This window comes from Crocodylus siamensis, chromosome 5, assembly GCF_052110815.1.
Source record: "Crocodylus siamensis isolate JL-2025a chromosome 5, ASM5211081v1, whole genome shotgun sequence".
Taxonomy (NCBI): Eukaryota; Metazoa; Chordata; order Crocodylia; family Crocodylidae; genus Crocodylus; species Crocodylus siamensis.
This window is the reverse complement of record NC_143399.1, coordinates 21,703,244-21,726,581: the sequence shown is the minus strand read 5'-3', so window position 1 is coordinate 21,726,581 and position 23,338 is coordinate 21,703,244. Positions and strand designations below refer to the sequence as shown.

The following is a 23,338-nucleotide window of genomic DNA, read 5'->3' as shown; positions in this document are numbered from 1 at the left end:
TCTGTTTTGTAATAAGCATTGAGTTGATTAACTCATGTGTATATGCACACACAAATGTGTGGATTGCAGGGGCCATAAATCTGGCTTGCTCGGATAGGTAAGAGAAGTTACTGTTTTCAGTTAGATGCATTCAGAATACAAACTAATTTGTGAAAAAAGACTTGCAATGACATAACTAGTTGACTGTTTTTAAATGCTATTTTTCAATGACTCCATATAGTTTAATTTTTAAGCATCAAAGAAGCCAGGTTTAGCTATTTCTGTACCATGGATCAGTTACATATGAAGAACAAAATACTGAATTTGAAGATTAGGAAAGCATGTCCTTAGATGAAGTAGAGAATGCTGATTTACAATACACAAAAGTAAATGCATCTACAAAAATTCAACCCAGAATGATTTGTTCCTTGCTAGCAACCATGCAGTACACTAGGAAAGATATTACTATATTATTGCAGCATATAGTTTCATAGTTATTAGGGTCAGAAAGGACCTATTAGATCATCAAGTCTGACCCCCTACCCTGGGCAGGAAAGAGTGCTGGGGTCAGATGACCCCAGCCAGGTGTCTGTCCCATCTCCTTTTGAATATTTCCAAGGAAGGGGACAGCACCACCTCCCTTGGAAGCCTGTTCCATATTTTGGCGACCCTAATTGTAAAGAACTTTTGTCCTGAGTCCAGCCTGAATTTGCTCTCTTTTAACTCCTGTCCATTTTTTCTAGTTACCTGAACTGTCGCCCTGGTAAACATCATATTCTTCACTTCCTGCTGACCTCTCCCCACCTCCCCCATGAGTTTACTGGTGGTCACAAGATCACCTCTCAGCCTCCTCTTGTGGAAGCTGAAGAGGTTCAGGTCTCCTAGTTGGGTTTTTCCTGTAGGCCTTTAAACAGATGGGTGGCCCTCCTCTGAACCCTTTCCAGATTATCCACATCCCTCCTGAAGTGCGGCGACCAAAACTGTATGCAGTGCTCCAGCTGCGGCCTGACCGATGCCACACAGAGGGGAAGTATCACCTCTCTAGACCTGTTTGTGATGCACCTACTTATACAAGAAACAGTGCAGTTAGCTTTACTTATTACCTCATCACATTGGTGACTCACGTTCATTTTGGAGTCGATTATAACTCTGAGGTCCCTTTCTGCAGCTGTGCTGCTTAGAATGGTCCCTCCCAGACTGTAGGGGTGCTGATGATTCTTCCTCCCCAGGTGCAACACATGACATGTATCCTTGTTAAACTGCATCTTATTCTGTTCCGCCCACCTCCCCAGCCTGTCCAAATCTGCCTGGATTTGCTCCCTGCCCTCTAGTGTGTTTATATCCCCGCCCCATAGTTTTGTGTCATCAGCAAACTTGGACAGTGTGCTTACTACTCCCTCATCCAAGTCATTAATGAAAATATTGAATAGTACTGGTCCCAGGACTGAGCCTTGGGGGACTTTGCTGCCTACATGTCTCTAGGTAGAAACCGACCCGTCTACTACCACTCTCTGGGTGCATCCCATAAGTCAACTTCCCATCCACCAGACTGTGTAATATTCTACATTGAAGTTTTTTAGTTTATTTATAAGAATTGGGTGTGACACTGTGTCAAAGGCCTTTTTAAAGTCTAGGTAAACAACATCTACCTATTTTTCCTCATCCAAGCATTTTGTGACCCAGTTGTAAAATGAAACTAGGTTGGTCAGGCAGAATTTGCCTGCTATGAACCCATCCTGATTGCCCCTTAGCACTACTTTACCTGCTGGTCCCCCGCAAATGTGATCATTAACTATTTTCTCAAAGGTCTTGCCAAGAATAGAGGTGAGGCTAACTGGCTTATAGTTATCTGGTTCTTTCTTTCTCCCCTTTTTGAAAATAGGGACCACATTGGCCCTTTTCCAATCCTCTGGGACTTGTCCTGAGCACCATGAGTGCTCAAACAGTTGTGCCAGCAGGTCCACTATGACTCCAGCTAGTTCCCTAAGTACCCTAGAGTGAAGATCATCAGGGGCTGTTGACTTAAATACATTCATGCTCTCCAGATGCCCCCTTACTAGGTCTACATGCACTCACCTGTCCCTCCAGCGCCTCAATCTAGGCACACGTGGGGCAAGTGAGGGGACCCCCCCTGCCCCTCCACTACTCCTGGGCCCTTGTGGATTCACCAGCAACCCCTGCAGGCAGGGGCCCAGTTGCCACCGACCCACCCAAGGGCTCCATCTTGGTGGAGGCCCCAGGGGAGCTCCGGGTGGGAGGTAGCATCGGGGCAGGGTCCCTGGCTATGCTCTGAGTCACTGCCCCCATTGAAGTTTCTCTTATGTCCACTCACCTGAGGGCTCTGTAGAGTCTGTCCGAAGCCTCTGAGTCTGATGCATGGAATCTTTGGCCCCTGCTGCTCTCTTCCCTACGTGAACTCCCACACAAACTCGGGCACGCTCTTTAATGAGCGCGTTTGTTTGCTGGCCTGTTTGCCTGGCTCGGGAGCGTGGCTCCCACCTGGTGCAACTAAATAGAGATGGGAGAAGGAAAAAAACCCTTCCCAATGCCCTACAGCTGCTCTGGTTCCCCCTCCCTCTGTCCCTCTGCCTGGCCCAGCTTACCTTGCTGGTGCTGCTGGCTCAGTCTCCCCACTCCTCTGTGGGGTTGGGGGGATGCTGAGGGCTCATGTGTGCTTGTAGCATACATGTGCCTCCTTTTGCTTCCCAGCCTGACATGGAGTAAGATATAACACAGAGTAGGATATTAGGTGTGGAGGTTTTACATACACTGTGCTGGCACTTCTCATAGACTTTCTAAAACTAATTAGAAATGCTGCTGAGGTTTGACTTGCAATTGAACTTCCCAAATTTGGGAGGTGGGTGAAGGGAACAGGTCTGGGAGTGAGGCTTTTGGCTTTTGACCTCCTTTTCCAAAAGTTATGACAGTTATTGATTACCAATCAAGAGAGACAAGTGCATTTTTTAACACAGCTTAAAACCTAAGATCCAAGGGATATTTAAAAATCAGGAAAACAGCACTAAGTAAACCAGCTGCGAAATGCATCTAGCGGGGGGGGAGGGCATTATTAGCAGAGGGTTGAAGGTAGAGATTTTGTTGGATAACAACAAGTAATCTGAGACTTTTAAGCTATGTGATGGTCACATGATATCGGTTAGATGAGAGTTGCTGCTTTTTATTTGTCATACTCAGACTTCTGTGTTATCTCTTTTTCCCTACCTGTTTCTGATCTCCCTATGGTCAGTGGAACCCTCCTCCCATAATGGCCTTTCTCCAGTCTGCTCAATCACTGCCATATCATTCCCCACCTCTTTTCAGCCTTTCCAGCTGCCTCATGGCTTTTACTGGAGCAAGCCTACTTAAAGCAATAAATTTTACCCCAGTGAGTTCCATAACATCCCCAGGACAGAGGAAGCGTTATGTATACAGATGCTTTCCCTTTTTGTCATTGCTAATAGGGATGAAAGGAAGATTAGGAAGTTCACCAAGCCAGGGAATGAGTCAGATGAAGACAGGTGTTTGGGCAGGGTACTGGGGAGAGGGTGTCCTTTCACCCTTCTGGAGACTCCCTATGTACTGTCAGGGTACAGCATTTGGAAAACATGCTGCTGCTTATTCTCTCATTATCAAAAGATCTGACAGGAGCTTACACTGTGTGTACTAAGCACAGGTGCATTAGTACAAACAATAAATTGTGTTTGCCCAGGGATAGATTTTTGTATCGCTAAATTCAGTGAGCTTTTTTATTGACTTCTAAGGGTATAGAAGTAGGCCCTAAATGTGTATAAGCAATTACAACTGTTACTTTAAATCTAATGTATATCAAATCAAGAGCAAGACTTTATAAAGGGGGATAAAGCAAAATGGCGCATTTATTGATTATGTGAATTGGACATAGAGGTTTGGACACACCACTCATACAGACACACACAAATCATCATACACATTATTACGCACAGACATATGCAAACACAAAACAACTGTTCCATTCAGGTATTATAGTTAGCAGCTGCTCAGTAGAAGCCCTGTGTGGCCAGCCCAGGCCTATTGAGAGAAGATGAAGATAGCAGCTGGAGTGGGGAAACAGATTCTGATCACTGTGCTCCAAAGAAAGCAGCATTGAAGATAGAGGCTCTCCCACCCTGGCATTTTCAGAGTGTTTCTTTTATATGGATTGGCATCTTTTGTTCAGTGCTTTGGTGTTTTCCATGAGCATTTTCTGTTGTTACAGTTGTTTCTCCTCCATCATCTTCTTATCTCAGCTTGAGGTCAGTTATTCATAAAAGTTGGTATCTTGGCCTTGAAGTGTGCTTGCTGCCCATCTAGCAGGATGTGCTGCATTCCTTCTCCTGGTTATCTCCTTTGTGCCCTAGGCCACAAAGGGATTCTTTAGCCATCCATTAATTAGTTTCCTGACTGGTAACTTACACATTTGGTGCCTTGTTGTCTACATAAAGAGTTAAATCTTCCTTTTCCCGCCTCTGTGCCATTCTCCCAGCATTCACCCTTTCACATACACTCACACACACAAAGGTTATACAAAGTTCATTCACTTATGTCAAGCAAGCAACGTATGTCAAGGAAGAATACACAAAATGGAGTTTTCAGTAAACTTTATAGTATACAATAACAAGGATAACACAGTTACAAATCTACTTTACTATTATCACAATTTATATTATAATCATTCATGCTACAAACTATGTGATTTCCTGCCCCCCCTTTGTATATACAAGTAATTTAGCATCAATTTCTGATTTGTGTTAGGCCTATGGCTAGTTCATGTGAACACCCTGAGTGTCTCAGATTGTAGAACTGCCATGTGGCCTCATTTTGTCTGAATTAACTAAAGCCAGATGCCAGAATGACAACACTCGAAACTTAGTCAAAGACCAGGTGCATCATGGGAAGAAACACAGCAAGTATCTCCCATATCAGTGTGCCAACATCCCTTCATTGATTTGGAAAGACGGCATCTCTAATAATCACCTAGTAAAAACAGTCTTAAAATTAACACAGTTATTACAATAAAGCTAATGTTTTGATTATGTCTTAATAGTGCCAGATGGAGCTTTCTTGGCAGAAGGAACAAGAACAGTTGAAATACAGAAAGCAACAGAACAAATGGTACAAGATGGGTTGATGATGGGGGAGAAAAAAGAACTTGAGGAGGAAGAGTTTATTGCTGAGGAAAAAACTGCTGGCACCAATGAAGAAGGAGATGAACGAGCTCTAGAGGAAGATACATTGTCTAAGAAAGAAACAGCATGTTTGATGGAAGGGGCAGTAGAGAGCAGGCCTGCTGCAAAAGAGACAGTATCTGAAGAGGAAGGAATAATGAAAGGAGACTCAGAAGAGATGGGGAGAGGAAAGAAACCGGTATCTGATGGAGAGGAGGCATCCAAAGGAAATGTAGTTGAGAAAGAAGATGTAAATGAGAGAGAGGAGGAAGTGGAAGATGCAGTGTCTGAGGGAGAGGAAATGGTGGGGGAAATTACCTCGAAAGTAGAGGAGGTGGTAAAAATGGGTGAAGCAATGTCTGAGGGAGATGCTGCTGCTGAGCAGGCATCTGAGGAGGAGTTTATAAAGGAAATAGTGTTTGAAGCAGTGGAGTCTGTGGGGATGACAGACTTTGCGGGGAAAGAAGCTGTGACGCAGGCAGCACTTGATGCAGAGGAGGCTGTGGAGGAGCGAGACTCCTCAGGAAAGGAGCCAGCTTCTGAGGGAGAGGCGGCTGTGGAAGCTGCGTGTATAGGAGAGGAGGGTGAATCTGAAGAAAAGGTTGTGGAAGAGGCGACTCTGGAAAAGGCAGAGTCTGCAGTAAGAGAGGTTGCAGGGCAGGTGGAAGCTGAAGGAGGACATTTTGAGGCGAGGACAGCTTCAGATGGGGAGGAGGCACTGAAGAAGGCAGCATCTGCCGCTACCAGCCATGTCGAACCTGAGGGACAAAAGGCTGTGGGCAAGGCAGCATTTGCAGTAGAGATGGTTGAAAGGCAGGGGGGATCTGAAGAAGAGAAGGTAGCAGAAAAGGCAGATTTTGAAGGAGAGAAGACGGAGTCTCTAGCCAAGGGAACTGCGGAGCAGGTGGGAAAGACTGAAAGAGAGGCCATGGAGAAGGCGGCCTTTGAGGGAGAGGACTCTGCGGAGAAGGCAGGAGAAGTAAAGGAGACTCCGATACTTCCTTCAGGGCGGGTAGTATCTGAAGGAGAAACTCTGGAGGAGGTGGCTTTTGAGGGGCAGGAGGTTGTGGCAAGGGCAGAGGCTGCAGTAAAGGTGGTTGCAAGGCAGGTCGATGCTAAAGGAGAGGTTGTAAAGGAAGTGGCTTCTACAGAAGAGGGGGTTGTGGGAAAGGGAGAATTTGTAGCAGATGAATTGGTAGAAGTAGTGCAGGTTCCCAGGGTGGAAGGAGGATCAGACTTAGCGTTGGAGGCAAAGGAGGCTACCCTACTGGGAGGTGAAGCTATGAGAGAGGAGTCGGTGGGAGCAGGAGAAGTTCTCCTGTTGGAAACAGCAGCCAAACCAGAGGAACCAGTAGGATTAGAAAAGTTTCCCATGAGTGAAACAGTGTCTGAAGTGGATAGGACAGCAAAAGGAAGGGGGGATCATGTGGTGGAATCAGTTCAAGAAAAGGAAGCAACACAAAATAAAGACCTAGAAAAGGACCCCGCAGTCAGCAAATCAGCACCTCGGTGGGAGGAAATATTGTTGGACAGAGAAACAGAGAGGGAAACTTTAAAGGAAGGAGAAGCATGGAAGAGTGAGGAGGGCCTAGTGGAAGCATCTGAAAAAGTTACAGGAAAACCAAAACCTGAAGAAGAAATGGTAGATGGAGCAGCATGCGTAGGGGAGTTGGAGGCTGAGAGAGAGGAAGTAGGGAAGGCTGGAAAAGAGGAAGTGGCAAAGGAAGCAGATAAAGAGGTGATGTCACCAATGGCAGCTCTTGAAATGACATTTATATTGGAAGAAGAGGTACCTGTTGATGAAGAATCAAGAGAAAAAGCCAAAATAAATATAGGAGAAGTGGAAAGTGAAAATTTGGAGGCTGAGGAAGTGACAAAGGGAGGAGAAGGAATGTCAGAAGCATTGGCCTCTGAAGAGGCTATGGCAAAGGAAGCCGCAGGCAGTGCGAAAGTAAAGGGAAATGAAATAACCCATCGAGGTGAGGAGATGGAAGGAAAATCAGCACCTGATGAGAAAGAGGAGGCAGAAGAGGCATTAACTGGATGTGAGGTGCAGAAAGAGGAAGAAAGACATGAAGAGGGCCATGTAATAGAGGAGTCAGGTTTTGAAGACCAGAGAGTGATGACAGGAGAAAGTGTTGCCAAAGAAGATGGAAGAGCAAGAAAAAAATTTCCCAAAGAAGAAAAACTGATGACAAAAGTATCACTGAGGAAGGAAGAAGAAGCAGTGCCTGAGATGGATCGTGTGACCGAAGAAATGGCATCTTGCTGTGGTGCAGCGAGGGCAGAACCTGCCCCTGTAGGAGAGGAAGGAACCGAACAAAGAGAGGCCAACATGAACTGCAGGATGGGGGGAAGTGGAACAGAAGACATCAGGGGAGAAATCCAACGGAAGCAACTTGACAGACGCAAAATAGCTGGCACGGAAGTGACAGAATCTAGAGCAGAAAATCCACCCAGCAGCCCAGGAGGTGCAGAGCTGCTCGAAGTCCAGCTCAAAGAAGAAAGCCCTGCGCAAATAAGCACAGTGACTAGGGAGCATCCATTGCCGAAGAGAGAAATGGAGGAGAATGGTGAGAGAAGGCGAGTTGTTTTTTATGTTGATTTTACTTTGATTATGCTCCTTTCTAATGCGTCTGTTCTGAAGTATCTATAGGCTTGCATTGCTAACCTGGCACTGGCATTTCCACATGGTAAAAAGCTGAGCCTTGGGAGGAGATAGGTAGCCATGTTTTTCTTCCCCCATATATTATATGCTTCTCTTCATTTTAAGTATTTCCTAGATTGCAGAGTCTGGGCTGGATTGTGACCATTCAGCTACATCTCCATTGCTGCTGAGTGGTATTATACACCACAAGTGCCACTGGTTTTAGGTAGACTGTTTACAGAATAAATGAGAAGGAGGGGCAGCACCTAGTCTTAACATTTCAACTGATTTTCAAACTGATTTTTGGTTTTGTAATGATAGTCAATGCTTGTGCATCCCCTGGGTATCTAGCTAATTTAGTTTTGATATTTTTATGGCCAATTTTACCGTATTAACTGAGAATCTCAAGTATTTAATGTATTTACTGTACAGCTAACAATTTTCTTGTTATTTCCCAGAATGGTCTAAAGCTGGACATAATTATCTTCCCTTGGATACAGTCCCAGAATGGGGAACAAAGACTCATCTAAGCAATCTCTGCAGTTTCTTCAGTGCTGTTATTTTAGTAACATTTTTACAAATCACTGTAGATTTGTACTGGTTGGGACATTCACTCTTTCTTTATTTTACTTTATGAGTACCATAACCATCTGTTACATTTTACTGGAGCAGCTCTAGAAAGTGCAGCATACAACTGAAATAGACCTATATAGCCAGTCTTGGAATTAGCACTCCTTTATAATTATGAAGACAATAATCATAAGGATTGTTCCACAGCTGTCATGTATTTTTTTGTTCTCAAAATACACAGAGTTATTACACTGCTTGAACGTAAACCAAAAAAACTCAGCCAGTCTGAGATGGCTACACAGAAGGATAAATGATGCTTTATGTATAATAATAAAAAATGGTTGCAAGTGGTTATATGTATAGAAAATGTGTATAAATCAGTATCACTCCCTCTCTTCTATGCAGCTTTTTGCATGCCGCTATTCTTTGAGGTATCATCTTCGTGTGTGCGTGTGTCTGTGGTACCCTGTGTTTTGACTGGGGCATTTAGGGAACACTGTAAAGTGAATATTAAATTATTATAACAAAAAGAAACCCAGTTCTGCTTCCACGTACACAGTGCAACTCTTGCAGGAGCTAGTGAAAACTATGCTGTGTGATGTAGGACAGAACTACCTCCACTGGAGCATATTCTTTCCCTGTACGTGTGTGTACATGTACTGGAGTGGAAAATAGAGCATAGGCATGAAGTCAGGACTGCATGTGACTGCACTAGATGGGGAGCAGCTGACGCCTGAGCATACTGGCCCCACCAACGTCTTATGAGACCTAAGGTTCCCTTTTGGGCACATGCAGTGGTCAGGAGTAGTAGCACACTGCACTTCTAATACCTCTTAAAAGAGCTGTAAAGCATGGCCCATGAGAATTTCCTGTTGCCAAACCCTGCATTGATCCAACCTGCAGATCTAGGACACTCTAAATTAGACCTGGAGGGAAGACTGCAAAAATAGCCACATAAAGCAAATGTGGCATTTTCACTTTCTATTTGTTTCTTACAGGCACAACTGAACAAACTTTTGTTTGGAAGAACATGCTTGCATGTGTGTGTATTCATTCAGGGAGGGGCTGTATCTTAAAAGCTTTCCATGGTCTTGTGAGTTGCCTAGTTAGGATTTGGACCTGTACCATGTAGCTTAAATGGCCTATCCCTTAGTACAAATAGCAAATGCCTAAAGCAGTTGTAATGGTGAATAGTTCTTGAGAAAATCTAGAAGCTGAATGCCAACCATTCACCAAGTCTTTCTGGGTGTCAGCAGCTAAGACAGAAACTGCAAAATATGTGGCTCAGCTGTACTCAGTACCTGCCTCCCTTGGAACCACTGCTGCCTCTGTTGTCCCAAATAATTCAGTTCGGCCTCTAGTAATTTTTAACTATGCTGAATTTCAAATATTGCCATTATTATGCTTATTAAAAAGCAAGAACTTATGTTTGAAAGGTAGGCACCGATATTTTTTTTCACCGTTTCCCACACCCTCAGCATATAAGTAGAATCATAGAAACTTAGGGTTGGAAGGGACCTCAGGAGGTTATCTAGTCCAACCCCCTACTCAAAGCAGGACCATCCTCAATTAGATCACCCCAGCCAGTGCTTTGCCTAGCTGGGTCTTAAAAACCACCAGGGATGGAGATAGCACAACCTCTCTGGGTAGCCTGTTCCAGTGCTTTACTACCCTCCTTATGAGACCTTTTGCTAATATCTAATCTAAACTTCCCATGCTGCAACTTGAGACCATTGCTCCTTGTTGTGTCATCTGCCACCACTAAGAACAGTCTAGATCCATCCTCTTTTGAACCACCCTTCAGGTAGTTGAAGGCTGCTATTACATCCTCCCTCACCCTTCTCTTCTCCAGACTCAGGAAGCGCAGTTCCCTCAGCCTCTTCTTAATAATTCATGCTCCCCAGCCCTCTAACCATTTTGGTTGCCTCCTGGTGGACTTTCTCCAATTTCTTGACATCCTTCCTGTAGCGAGGGGCCCAAACTGGATGCAATACTCCTCACCAGTGCTGAGTAGAGGGGAATAATTACTTCCCTTGATCTGCTGGCAACACTTCTACAAATGCAGCCCAGTATGCTGGTAACCTTCTTGGTAACAAGGGCACACAAATGCAGCCCAGTATGCTGTTAACCTTCTTGGTACAAAGGGCACACTGCTGGCTCATATTCCGCTTATTGTCCACTGTAACCCCCAGGTCCTTTTCTGCATATCTACTACTCCACCAGGCTTGGTGTAATCTGCAATGCTGAGGGTGCACCCTATCCCATATTCCAGATTGTTGAGGGAGATTTTGGACAAAACCTACCCCAGGACCTTGGGCACTCCACTTGATACTGGCTGCCAACTAGTCCTTGAGCTATTGATATACTACCCTTTGAGCTCAACAATCCAGCCAATGTTTTATCTACCTTACTGTCTATTTATCCAGTCTATATTTCCTTAGCTTGCTTGTGAGACTGTTGTGGGAGATCATATGAAAAGCCTTGCTAAAGTCGAGGTATATCATGTCCACTGCTTTTCCCACATCCACAAATGCAGTCGTCTCATCAAGGCAATCAGGTTGGTCAAGTATGACTGGCTTTTTTTCTAGAGACTGACGTGAGACTAGCTGATTTGTAGTTTCCAAGGTCCTCCTTCTTCCATTTCTTAAAGATGGGCACTATATCTGCTCTTTTCCAATTATCCAGGACCTCTCCTGATCATAATGAGTTTTCAAAGATAATGGCTAGCTGCTTTGTAATCACATCAGCCAACTCAGCACCCTCAGGTACATTACATCTGGTCCCAGGGACTCGTACATGTTCAGGTTTTCTACATAGTCTCCAACCTGTTCTTTCACTACTTGACTACTCAGTTTGTCACCAAACTGTGCTGCCAGGGGCGGTAGTGGCTGACCTTGACTGTGAAGACGGAAGTAAAGAAGGCATTAAATATGATGCTTTTTTGCATCATCTGTCACTTGGTTGCATTCCCCATTCAGTAAGGCACCCACACTTTCCTTGATCTTCCTCTTGTTGCTGACACTTCTAGAAACCCTTCTTGTTTCTTCCCTTGCTAGCTGCAACTCCAGGTGGGCTTTGGCCTTCCTGCTTTCATCCTTGCATGCCCAAACAATACTCCTATAGTCATCAATACTTTTATACCTATATAAAATGGTAGGTCTTTTTAGAAGCTTTACCTTACAAAATTTGCAGGTTTGTTTCTGTGCAAGTATTTCAAGCTACACACAGCATTTTGCAGAGTCCATGTGTATATTTGCATGTGTTGACCAGTAGGAATTGCTAGCAGATGCTGTGTGATGTCCTCCCTCCTCTAAGGCTTCAGATGCTGCCTGAACTACTACTTAGTTTTAACTGGACCATGGAATAAAATCCAAAGACCTTACAGTGATTTATTACTACAGGTTATTTCTGGTGCACCCACAGGCCAGTAATTTAAACATAAGTAACTTGTCTTTGTTGTTTCCTGTATTGATATTTGGAGTTGTGTTTGTGGTCTGGGCACTAAAAAGAAAGGGAGAAAAGTATCCATAGAATAAAACAAACAAGCCCCCTCCCCTCAAAACAAAAACAAAAAACAGAACTAATTTCCTTTAAAAGAAAACACAGTAGAATACTTTCATAGTCACCAGCAAGGCATTGTCAGGTGAGCCTGTGAAGTACCACTGAAGTACTTAGTCTTGTGCAAGATGTGCAATATTTGAAAGCATGCACTTGAACTGGGACCATTTAACAGTGGTCATTTTTATAAACCAGGGAATGATCATAGAATAGATAAGAGTATTCAGTGCTATTCAATATTAAAAGTGAAGTAAATGAATCATATGTATTTATGTATTCTTCAGATGAATAAATCTGGTATTTGTTCTGAATTTAAAATCTTGTTACTGGCCTTCAACTGAAAGTCTGCGTGTGTGTACTTTCATGTGCTTTGGTCTATATATAAAAAGTCGTATCTCACTTTGCCTAGTTCTTCATATTTTTGGGAAGTACTACTTTGTATGACTAGTAATAATCACATTCACATTGGGCCCAAAGTCCCAGTATTCATCTTCTCATCCATTTCAATGGGCTTTGGATCCAGCCAATTATTTTATACATCATCAAAGCCCGGAGCATTAAATAATTAAATGACATTAAATTACTTTTTGCAGTACCCTATGGCACAAGTAATATTAAAGCTCAGTTTAGCTTCTTTTCTTGCTCCTACAGATTATGTGCAAACAGAAAAAACTTCCAGTATTACTGATTTGAAATATGAATACTTTTGGGCACTTCTGAGAAACTTTTGGTCAATAGTGTTTTCAGGGTTTATTTGTAAAAAAATTTGTTTTTGAACAGGATTACTTAGTAGTGATTGGTCAAATTAAGTCATGTGGTATTTTTTTTCTGTTCTCTGAATGAATGCATGAATGAATGACTGTTCAGCTACAAATCTGAATTTTAAAATGTATTTGTCAATATTTGTTTAAGACTCATAGGGATGTCTGTGGAAAGTAAGGAAATGTAAGATGGGAACATGGCTGAACTAAAACCATCCAAGAATTCATGCACATATTTGTGGAACTTTTTCTCAGTTTCATCATGTGTCATCATTCAAAACCTAGAGAGGGACAAACTGAAGCATACAGTCTGCTCAGAGTCAGGGAACAGCCAGGACTGCCAGAACTAAGACTATGGTTACACTTTTCACAAGATTGTGCATATTGAGTTGTTTTAATAATAGTTTGGGGGTCATTTGAAATACTATTAAAGAATAAATACCTATGGTTAGATTCTCACCCTGTGGTTCTTTTCTGCAAGGTAAAATGGCCATAGTATCATAAAGGAGCCTTTAAAAGCCCCAGGCTGGTGCAGGTGCTCTACTGGGTGACGGGCAGGCCTACGGGATGACTCTGGGTGGACCTTAGAGCCCATAGGCAGTCGGCCACGACTTAGGCTGTTCTCAGGGTTGCTTAAGTTGTAGATTCTGTTTGTACTGATAGCTATGATCTACCCTGTGAGTACTTCTAACCAACACAAATCTTGTGAGGCTCATACATGAATCACATTGTGCTGTGTGTCTCTCAAGCACAGCTCTTGTAGGGATCAGCTTGCCCACTATTTACCTCTTCTCTACTGGGCACTGTTACAGACAATAAAGACAGGAATAGGAGAACAGAAGGGCAAGAAGTCAGAAATAGAGAATTGTTGGATTGCTGCTTTTGGATTTGTTGTTCTTGTTGCCTGTAGGCTGTGGCTAATTTCCAAACACTCTGCAGGGAAGAGTGGGCTAGGAAAAGGATTGATCTTGGATTCTGAAGTTCAGCAGGGCTTCTGATATTGGGGTGGACTGCTGTTGTGGATTGAATTTAAAAGTTTTTGGAACAGATGGTTGGGATGTACAGACTTGAAACAGATCAACCCTAACTAGCAGTCTAGACATCACCCTCCAATTCCTGCCAGCAGATCAGGATGGTGTGAGGCTGGAAGAGGCAGGTACGGGAGATACTTCCCTTAAAAAAATGAATTTCAGATGTGTGCTGAACCTCCTGTGTGGTACAGCAGTATGCATTTATGTCTCAACAAAACTCTTAACTAGGTCCATTTATGCCTTTAGTATAGAATTAAAGAATTGTAAAGAAATGCTCACAAAACCTACAGCTGTTTTCATGCCAGGCGAAGGCCTGGGACAACAGAGAAGTCCTGTGAGCCAAACCACAGTTATAGTGACTATAAGAAATTGAAAAACGAACATTTTATTATTGAAATAAAATATTTAGCAATGTTATTTCTGTCTCTCTTATTTTTTAGCAATTAAGAAAATGAATTATGCGTTATTACATACAATTGTTAACATATGGCAAAAGACTCCTTGATTATCAGTTTTAAACAATTATATTTAACCAAGTGCCATATTTCACAAACTAAGATGCAACTATCAAATCTTTATAATATAAAGTAACATCCCCAAGCACACTTCCCAGTTTCTAAGTTCTGACTAAACCAACAAAACCCTCTAGTTTCTGGCTGCATGGTTATCTAATGCTCATTAGTGTGGTGCCTTTACTAAGAGACAACCCTACCCAAAGCATTTCTAAACTAACAAGAGAAGTGGAGTTAAATTTTGGGTGACAACTTGGGTCAAGATGAAACTAGCAGTTTAGTATTTGATATATTTTTTTAACCTGCTCCACTGGATTTACTGGTATGTCTGGTAGATACTCCTGTAATTTTGGAAGATGAAGTTTGCTAAGAAACAAAACTATTGAAAATGGAAGAGATTGGAAGAGGGGACAAAAGACGCATACAAAAAAGACTCATCATTAAATTGAGCATATGCAAGACAAACAATGTAATTATGTTGTCAGTGGCAAAAATAATTCATGCTCATCATAAATGACTTTTCTTCTCTCTAAATCATTAAATATTCTCTATGGCATGTTAAAGGACAATAACCGTTGTATCTCATATTATTTATTATTAGCTTACCTAGTTGAAAGTCAAAATTGGACATTCAATAGATTAAATAAATGCAATTCAATAGTGTTTTAAAAAAGCTGTAAATTACACTTTCTATATGAAAACTTGTCTGAAATCTAGCTGCTGCAGAGTACAAGAAGCCTATGATTTGAGAAATATGAGCATAATATGGTTATCTCAATTTTGCTATGTTTCTGCACTACTACCTTTTCAGGTAACAGAAACAGAGTTGTCTGAAATCAGTAAAAACAATTGATGGTTCTTTAAGCTATGAATCATTCAGTGGGAAAAAAACAAACCTCTTCACCTCTTTTCAGTTTTTTTTTTAAATCTTCCCCCTTATTCACTTTCTTTAAGGACCACTTTTTTTGTCAGTCAAGCTACATCTCATGCCAGGGCAAAAATAAAATCTCAGCCCAAGCAGCATGTTGTAAGCCATGACTCTATTTGGACCTTTATTTGGACTATGTACAGGGCTTACAGTAGAAAGAGTAGTTCTGGCTTGCACTTTGTGATAAGTTCTTGTATGGTAGGTCACTTTTTTGTTTTTAATGTAGATCTTCTATTAAGTAGTTGATTGTTACACAAATAATAATCTGGAATATTACTGCAGCTACGTATTCTTAAAAACAAGATAGTTCATCTTAGTGGGGTCTCATCCTTTATAAATATTTCATTGCACTGGATTCCTTGGCTCTCCCTGGGAAATCAACATACTAAATTAGTCTCAGCAAATAATTTTGGAGCTTGTTCTCATTGGTAATTTACATTTTGCAGAATTTCCATTTGTATTAATAACTGATCACTTCTATGAAACATGTTTTCCCCCTAAGGCCTAACGTTTTTCTTTGGAGACCAATTAAGACAGACATTGTTTTCTTCACGTAGCTAGTTATTTTAATTACTGGTAAAAATTGTTTGCTTTGCAAGGATTTAACTGGTAGGACTTGTCTAATGCTTTGCATTTCAAACTATTACAAGCTTTGATTTAAGAAATTTTGACACTATTTTCTGACACTGGCAAGTGTCTACAAATGACACATTCTGGAAAAGTGGTAACAAATGTAGTACAATAGGACACATATTAACAGTCATTCGGGGCTATTAAAAATAATCAAAGTCCACTCTCCTTGATATGTGCTTTCTGTTTCTAAACTGGATTTATTTCCTGCTTTCAAATGGAGCTGCTATATTAATGGATGGCCAGCAAGCGTTTCCTTAAACTAGGAAAAATACGGTATTATAGTGATGGTTGTGAAAACTTTCACATCTAAAGGGAAACTAATGAACAAAGGAGCTGAATTTCAGTTGTAACCACAGATTCATTTACTGTCTTATCCCATCGATTAATGATACTCAAAACATCTTTCTGACTTCTCAAAGGACTGCAACCAATCTCTCTTCTGCCCTTATTCCTAGGTTTAGCTCATGCCTAAAATGATCCTCATTACTTGTACTGTATAATCAAACATTGGTCTTTCATTAGTCAGTGTCCCCAAAAGAATAATTTTTTTTCTCTTTGTATTCACTTTATGAAATGCTGCTACTTTTTCACAAAAGCAAAAGTAGCTCATTCCAGTAAATGGAAAGAGTGACAGTCAAAGTGGAGTCTTGGCTTGTAGTATAGCACTTGGGCTGAGATTGTATTTCTGTCCAGAGAGAGGGCCTTAGAAAGGCTGAGCACGGGGGAAAAATTGCAAAACTTAGGCTGAAAAGAATAAGGTGGTGGCATTTGGGGTTGTTTTTGTTCATTTGTTTTGTATTATTCATGACCCAAAGAACAAGGAATCTTCTTTGATCCCTTTTACCTGGGCTAACTAAATAAAAGTAAAGTGGATCAGCTGTAGCACCTGGCAAGGACTTTAGCCAACCGTGGCCCTATTAAAACAGTTGTATATGCATATGAATACCCCATTGAATGCTGTCCTGAATAATTGTCCTGGAACTGGATTTTTGGTTTTTCCTTGTTGTTTGGATGGCCTGATGAAAATAAATGATGAAATTTATCCCATTTGATTTTTGTTTAGTGTCATACACAGAAATGGACAGTCTAGAAATGGATGGTGGGGGAAGGGGTGTCAGTTGACCAGTCAAATATTGGTCAAAAATTGTAAAAAATTGCCAATAGGTCCAAATAATAAACAGAGAAGCGAAAAATTTCCATTAAGAAATGTGTCAAAAAACAATAAAAATAATATTACTGTCAAGTAAACTACAAAAATAATGTAGTTTTTGGTAAAGTTGCTATAATCTTTGACAGGTCAAATAATATGTAGTCAACTGACCTGTCAAGGGACTGTATTTGACTGGTCAGTTGATTGGCTTGTCAACCCTATTTAAAACTGTTTGCAGCTTGCAGGAACTGGATGTAGTAAATGGCTGCATCCACACGTGGATATTTGGTTCCTCAGGCTCAGCTAGCACACCTTGTGCCACTGCTAGTCGTCCCCAGGGAACACCTGTGCCACACACCCTTTGGTACGTGGCAGGTTACTGCGGGTGGGGTAGGGGATGCTGGGGCCAGCAGCATTACCTGTGCTCCTGGAGGCCTCCCAGGGCCACGCAGAGCTTGGCCGGCAGCCAGAGTGCAGCTTTGGCTGGTCAGGCTCGGTTTTGGGCGGCGCACACTGCCTCTGTGTGTGCCATCCCACTTTTATTTCTCTGCACATTTTTTTGACCCATGGAGATCAACTCCCTGCCCCGCACCCCTTTGCAGCATGGAGAACAATTGAACATACGGTACATGGCACTGTAGACGTGTCTGCGGTGCCACATACCACATGGCCCCACTCTGGATTTGGGTAGTGATTTCTACTTCCAACTCCTCTCACAAAAGATACCTAACAGATCACAATGTGCCTTGCATATGCCTAAACAATTTTTTGCACTGGTATTGCCAGTCACTCTCACCCCTTTTTTGTACTGCCATAGGATCTTGTGGAAAGCACGTGCATAGTGCTCTCTCAACCTGCTCCAAACAAAGCCGCACTAGGTCTGCAGCAACAGTGGGAAGAGTTCTGGTGTCAACAAGCCTTTGTACAATAACAAAGCTAGTAACTGATTTCAGAACCTTTAGCAATGATTATTAACGATCGCTTTCTCGCAATAGACAAGACTGAAGACTTGGTGCTCTTTTGATTAGTAATCTTATACAGCACTGCCCACACAACGGCATTGACTCATCGCTAAGGCCGAAGAGATGGAGGTGGGTGGGTCCTCACTTAGTTCATTATTTCCTTTATTGGACAGTCCAGAGCAAACATTCACTTTCTGAGTCGCACACGGGGGGTGGAGGGGGTGGTTGTACAGTGTTTTATGCTGCCACTGCTCCGGTTTAGCTTGACAACCATTTGGGCAGCAATGGTCATATGGCACTGACAGCATTCCCCTTTCCTTTCCCATCTTCCCCCCATCTTCTGGTTTTCCTAGTGCCAGACTAAGATAGCAATCTACTTTCAAAAGCACTGGCTCTGACTCAGCTGAGACACAGCAGATGTGATGCATGCTGGCTGACATCAGAAGGCTCTGGAGGCTACTTAATGATTTAAAAGAATGATTTTGATTTTTGCTTAGAAAAAAATGCCTTCAAAAAGCATTAAACAGTGAGAGTGGGGTTTTGTAGAGCTTGCTTCTGGAATCAACATAAAAACATGTATTCTTTTCAGTAGGAACCAAGGACATGGTCTCACTCACGAACCTAAACCTCATTTTGCCTTAGTGTGATCCTTCATGGGACCACAGGAATTACTACTCAAATAATGCCATCTCGCCTTACAATGGGAAGTTCTGAGCAAAAAGCTGCTGCCAGGACTTGCTGGATGGGGTGTGCGCGATGGGAGGACCAGACGCTTGGAGTGGGAGGCCCTGTGGGTTGGTTGTAGGGCTGGTGTTCTGGGAGGGAAGCTTTCTTTCTGCTCTGTGCGGAGGGAAATGTTATTAGGACAGGTTTTGTTCCTGGCAAGCCGACTCGGAAGATGACCCATTAATCATAACATTTACATTTGCTTAAGTGGTTTGTTTCTGTAAATGGAAGTGCAGCCTTTTGAAAACCAGAGAGGCTGCCCAGGTGCTGCCTTCGGGTTGACAGCAAGGGAGCGGCGCTCTGCCACTTTTGTTTTCCTGCAGAATACCTCCGATGACTGAAATAAAACAGTGTGGCACCTGCAAACCTATCCAACTGAAACCTTCCCCCTTTTTTATTGCTACAGGATCCTGAAATTAACATCATGGTAGACTTGAGTCCATAAAATATATTACATTTTTGTAGTTCAAATGCTATTGCACACTACAGCATCTACTCAGCGAGCTCAGTCAAGAATAATAGCCAGGAGAAATCGGCATACTGAGTAGTATTCTCAGATGCAAACGCATACAAGTCTTGAGTACAAGGTTTCTTCTTAGCCTAGCTGGCAGCTGAAAAGCAGTTAGGAAATAATATTACAACAGCATCTAGCTCTAATACGTTTTGCTACTTCCCAAAAAAATACAGAATAATTAATAGCATAATTAACTTTGCTTTAGGTTCCAGAACGATAGCTTAAGCTTTTTTTCCCCCTTCTTTTTGATTTCCAGTAATTAAAGTTTCTGTCACAGAATTTAATGATGGAAATAGTTTCTGTGAAAAATCTGGAAGCCTAATACAATGATGCGCATTTTTTAGTCACTAGATGGCACCATCCAGTAGTTTTGCTTTTGCAGGGGAAAAAATGTAACCTGTTGTACTGCTTTTAGGTTATTATATTTGTGACACAACAATTCCATCTGGCAACATTAAACTTACATGATTTGGGACTTGCTTTCTTACTTTCTATCTTAAAGTTGGTTTCTGTTTTTCTTTGAATGTACGATTAGTAAACTAGAGAGTATTTCTATGTAATTTGTGTAGGGAAGGGGGATGCAACCTGCAATGAAGAACAGAAATGAAGAGAAAAATGTTGAAAAGCCTATTAGTATGGTCAACTAAGCATCTCGGAGAATGTAGGTAAAAGCGTTCGGGGACCGGGGGCGTTGAGCAGACCTGCAAGAACAAGGAACTAGCCGGCTACAGCAGTTTGATTTAGGGACCGGGAGACCGGAGAAGTGGAAATTCCTACATACAGGCTCCAAAAAGAAACCTAGCCAGTGCTTCAAAGCTAGGAATTAGAACAACAGAGCAATCAGAACAACAGTTGTGTTGTACCCTGAATTGGTTCAGGAAATGACAAGATGTTCATTCGCTGTCATTTGTTGGGTTTGTTGTTACTTTGCACGTACTGGTTGGGAAGGGCTTGACAATTCAACAAGCTTTGCTGCAGTCTCAGGCTAAGCCCCTTGCCTTACAATTCTGTAACTTCAAATTATCGTTATTATTATTTTTTTACGTTAACCTCTTTTCAGATGATTAATGTTCCGGTTTAAGGAACACCATTCTTTGTGGACATTTGCTTTTATCGAGGAAAGATAGGTGTGTTCCATCATGAAACTGCAAGCATGCCAGCAGGAAAGAAAGGTTACAGCACAATTTAAGATAGAAACGTTCATCATCAGTAAATAAACACTCCAGCTTAGGGATCTCTGGTGTAACATATGATGAGTGGGAGTGGTGCTGACATGGTAAGAATTGTTGCTGTCAATTGTTGTTTATGGGGAATCTCTCTTCAGGTAGATGGTTTACTCTGTCAGCTGCTTTCTTCAAAGCTGCCACTATGACTGCAGGAATGAAATCGCATAGTACTCATGGGATCAGACACGTAACCTGCATAAGGCAGAGAGAAGTTCAGGAATTATTCACGAGTGCCTCTCAACAAAGCAACACTTTTTTCCATTTACAGCCAGTGACCATGTCGAAGAGATAATGCAAATGTCCTTTCAAGATAAACAAACCTAGCCCATGCTGATGTCTTTTTTGCTGCCTGGAACCCAACTCAATTTCATCTCTGGAGGAAAAATGTAAATATAAAATTTGAAATGTACAGACGTGATCGTTCACAATAATCAGGTGCAAGGAAATGTCAGTGATATCTTTTTAGTGATAAGAAGTTTAATGATGCAGTGCAGGATTCAGACCTTCTGTAATTTAAAAAATGTCGGTAAGATCCAAAATAAGCAGCCTATTATGCATAATTCTTTGCTTTAATTCCTGGGGATTATCAAGATCAGAGTAACTGCGATTGCCAGTATCACATTTTCAATGAAAGGTGCAAGAATTTTTTTAAAAAATCAGTGCACTATACCACTGTACTCAATAGCTATTACTGTTCTTATTTTACTGCTGTAATGTTCCCAAATTCATTGTAGTCATTTCAAATTTCCTGACACTGAACCATTAAATAGTAGCATTACAATGTCAGGTAACAGGAAAAAAATGTTAGTTAACACAGTATTTTTTTGACAATGATAAAACAAATTTTCATCTCAACACCATTATAAATTAGCAACTCTAACTATAATTGCATACCTTGTGCTGCCACACAACAGACAAGAAGAAACATGGGACATAACTAGAAGAGGCCTCTCAGGCCACTGGGTTCATTCCCTTGTGTCTATGGTTTTATATATTTAAATGCACCTATGGATTCTAGTCCCTGGTGGGGACATCTACATTTGTAATTAATGTGCCTGAATTTTCTTCACAGCAAATGAGATGCACGTCTACACGTGTGCCCCTATCAGGAGCAAACTGCACTTGATAGGAGCAGCCCAGTCCGGCTCTGCTTCGCTCTGCCTCCCTGCAGCAGCCAGGGGGAGCTCCGGGCTGGCCCAGGTGCCAACCCTAGGGCTGGCAGGGAGCATGGTAGCCGGTCCTGATCCCCACTTGGTGGGGACACTGCCAGCCAGTCATGTGGGGATCAAGAGGGTCCTGAGCACCACGTGGCCAGGAGAGCCATCCCCTTTCAGCTGGCAGGCAGCTGTCCCCAGCTAGCAGGCAGCATCCCTGCCAAGGGGGGATGACTCTTCCAGCCTGGTGGGGATTGGGTCCTGACCCAATTTGCACATGGCTGGAACACAGCAGTCTCAGCTGCTGGGACAGCTCTCCCAGCCATGCGGAGATTGGGTCCCAACCCAGTCCCTACTTGGTGACTTAACAGCTGCCCCTGTAGCCAGCAAAGCTCCCAACCCTCTCATTCTGGGGCTTAACCAGGCAGCAGTGGACTCCCTGCTGCCTGGGCTGAACGGGAGCAAATTGCTCCTGGTCAGTGTCTACATGTGTGCTACTGCACAGTAGTTAATGCATCATGAATCTAGTACCTTGTATTTCTTGGCATTAGCAAACATTGTATTAGCTTAATTTACTACACAGTAAATTCCATGAACATGTAGACAGTGATGCTTTACTGTGCATTCGATTAGGGGAAGGAGCAATAATGCTGAGGTGATGGTACTTGCACAGCTTTTATGTGCGCCAAGAAAGGCTAGCATGGCCTCAGTGTCTTATTGTGAACAGCTATCTGCTAGTTTATAATTTGCTGCTTGGGATGAGAATTGTTGCTGTTTCATGCCGGATAAGTTCGAAGGCACATGCCACAACTGGAAGGGAAAAAAAATCACATTAAGCTCAGGCATTGCAGAAGTAAGAATTCTTCTTTGACTCACCATTTTTGTCAATTGGTGGGTACTGGAAATTCCTTCTCATGTCATCCCGTGACAGGCCTTGAGAGGGGTGTTGTCCAGCACTGCAAAATTGATACATTTCAGTTACATATGACTTGAAAAATTACATCTGCAGAATATTAGAGTCTTTCTATTAATCAACTCTGAAGAGAAATATTATAGCTTGAAATACACCAACTTGATGGCCTGCTCCTGGCATTCACAATAGAGCTACTGGAATGAAAAGCTATAAATCGGGATAATGAATCAAAACTGCACATATAACCTACCCAAAGTAACACATTTTCAACTATATCATTTTGGCTTCAAAACTGTTGTAAATTGTGATTTTAGTTGGCATTCTAGGCATCAATCCAGTATCGTTATAACATCAATATTTTATGCAGCTATGCTATCAGGTTTCTGCAAATTAGTTTCTCCAACAAAGAACATCCCTGAACTGCCACCAGTGTTACTGACCAACAGCACCACCTTGCCAGCAGGTTTATTTATCCTCTATTCACAGGAGCTATCAAATAAAGCCTGTCCTTAACAAGCTCTTCTCAGGTGATAGGGAAACAGAAACCGGGCATGCCCAGCAAACAAAAAGCAGCAGTGCTATTTTATCCCATGGCCCATTTACTTCTAAGGAGACACAAAAAAATTAAAAGAAAAGAAAAAAAAAGAATAAGGGAAAGTATAGTGGCTGCAGTGGCACAGCACCTCAAGGCACACCCATAGGCAAAGTTGCAGCTTGAAGAAACAGTTGAAATTATTTGCCACAATGAAGCTTCCTTGGTGATTTCATTGAATCCAGTCACTAAGTAATGGCAGGTAAGGATGTCACAAGCTGTATATTTTTATTATTGCAATAGGTAGGTATCTTTCAAGACTGGTTAACTGTTGGTCATATTTTATTGTTCATTCTGTATTT

The 23,338-nt window shown here is 42.2% G+C and overlaps 2 protein-coding genes across 5 annotated transcripts in view; one reads left to right on the top strand and one right to left on the bottom strand.

Annotated features, from left to right (window-relative positions):
* ERICH3 (glutamate rich 3) overlaps positions 1–13,974 on the top strand; it is an 83,400-nt gene extending 69,426 nt beyond the window's left edge. The window contains exons 14-15 of the mRNA XM_090048583.1: positions 5,039–7,742; positions 8,265–13,974. Coding sequence (XP_089904709.1) covers positions 5,039–7,742; positions 8,265–8,274 — 2,714 coding nt within the window. The 3' untranslated portion in view covers positions 8,275–13,974. The remainder of the gene's footprint in view (positions 1–5,038; positions 7,743–8,264) is intronic.
* Positions 13,975–14,043: 69 nt separating this feature from the next.
* Positions 14,044–23,338, bottom strand: part of LOC149863589 (serine/threonine-protein kinase TNNI3K) — a 212,003-nt gene continuing 202,708 nt past the window's right edge. For all 4 annotated transcript variants that reach the window (XM_090046885.1, XM_090046881.1, XM_090046882.1 and 1 more), the window contains 2 exons: positions 22,408–22,487; positions 14,044–20,569 (listed from right to left, as the gene is read on the bottom strand). In XM_090046885.1, the coding sequence (XP_089903011.1) occupies positions 20,493–20,569; positions 22,408–22,487 (157 nt within the window). In that variant the 3' untranslated portion in view covers positions 14,044–20,492. The remainder of the gene's footprint in view (positions 20,570–22,407; positions 22,488–23,338) is intronic.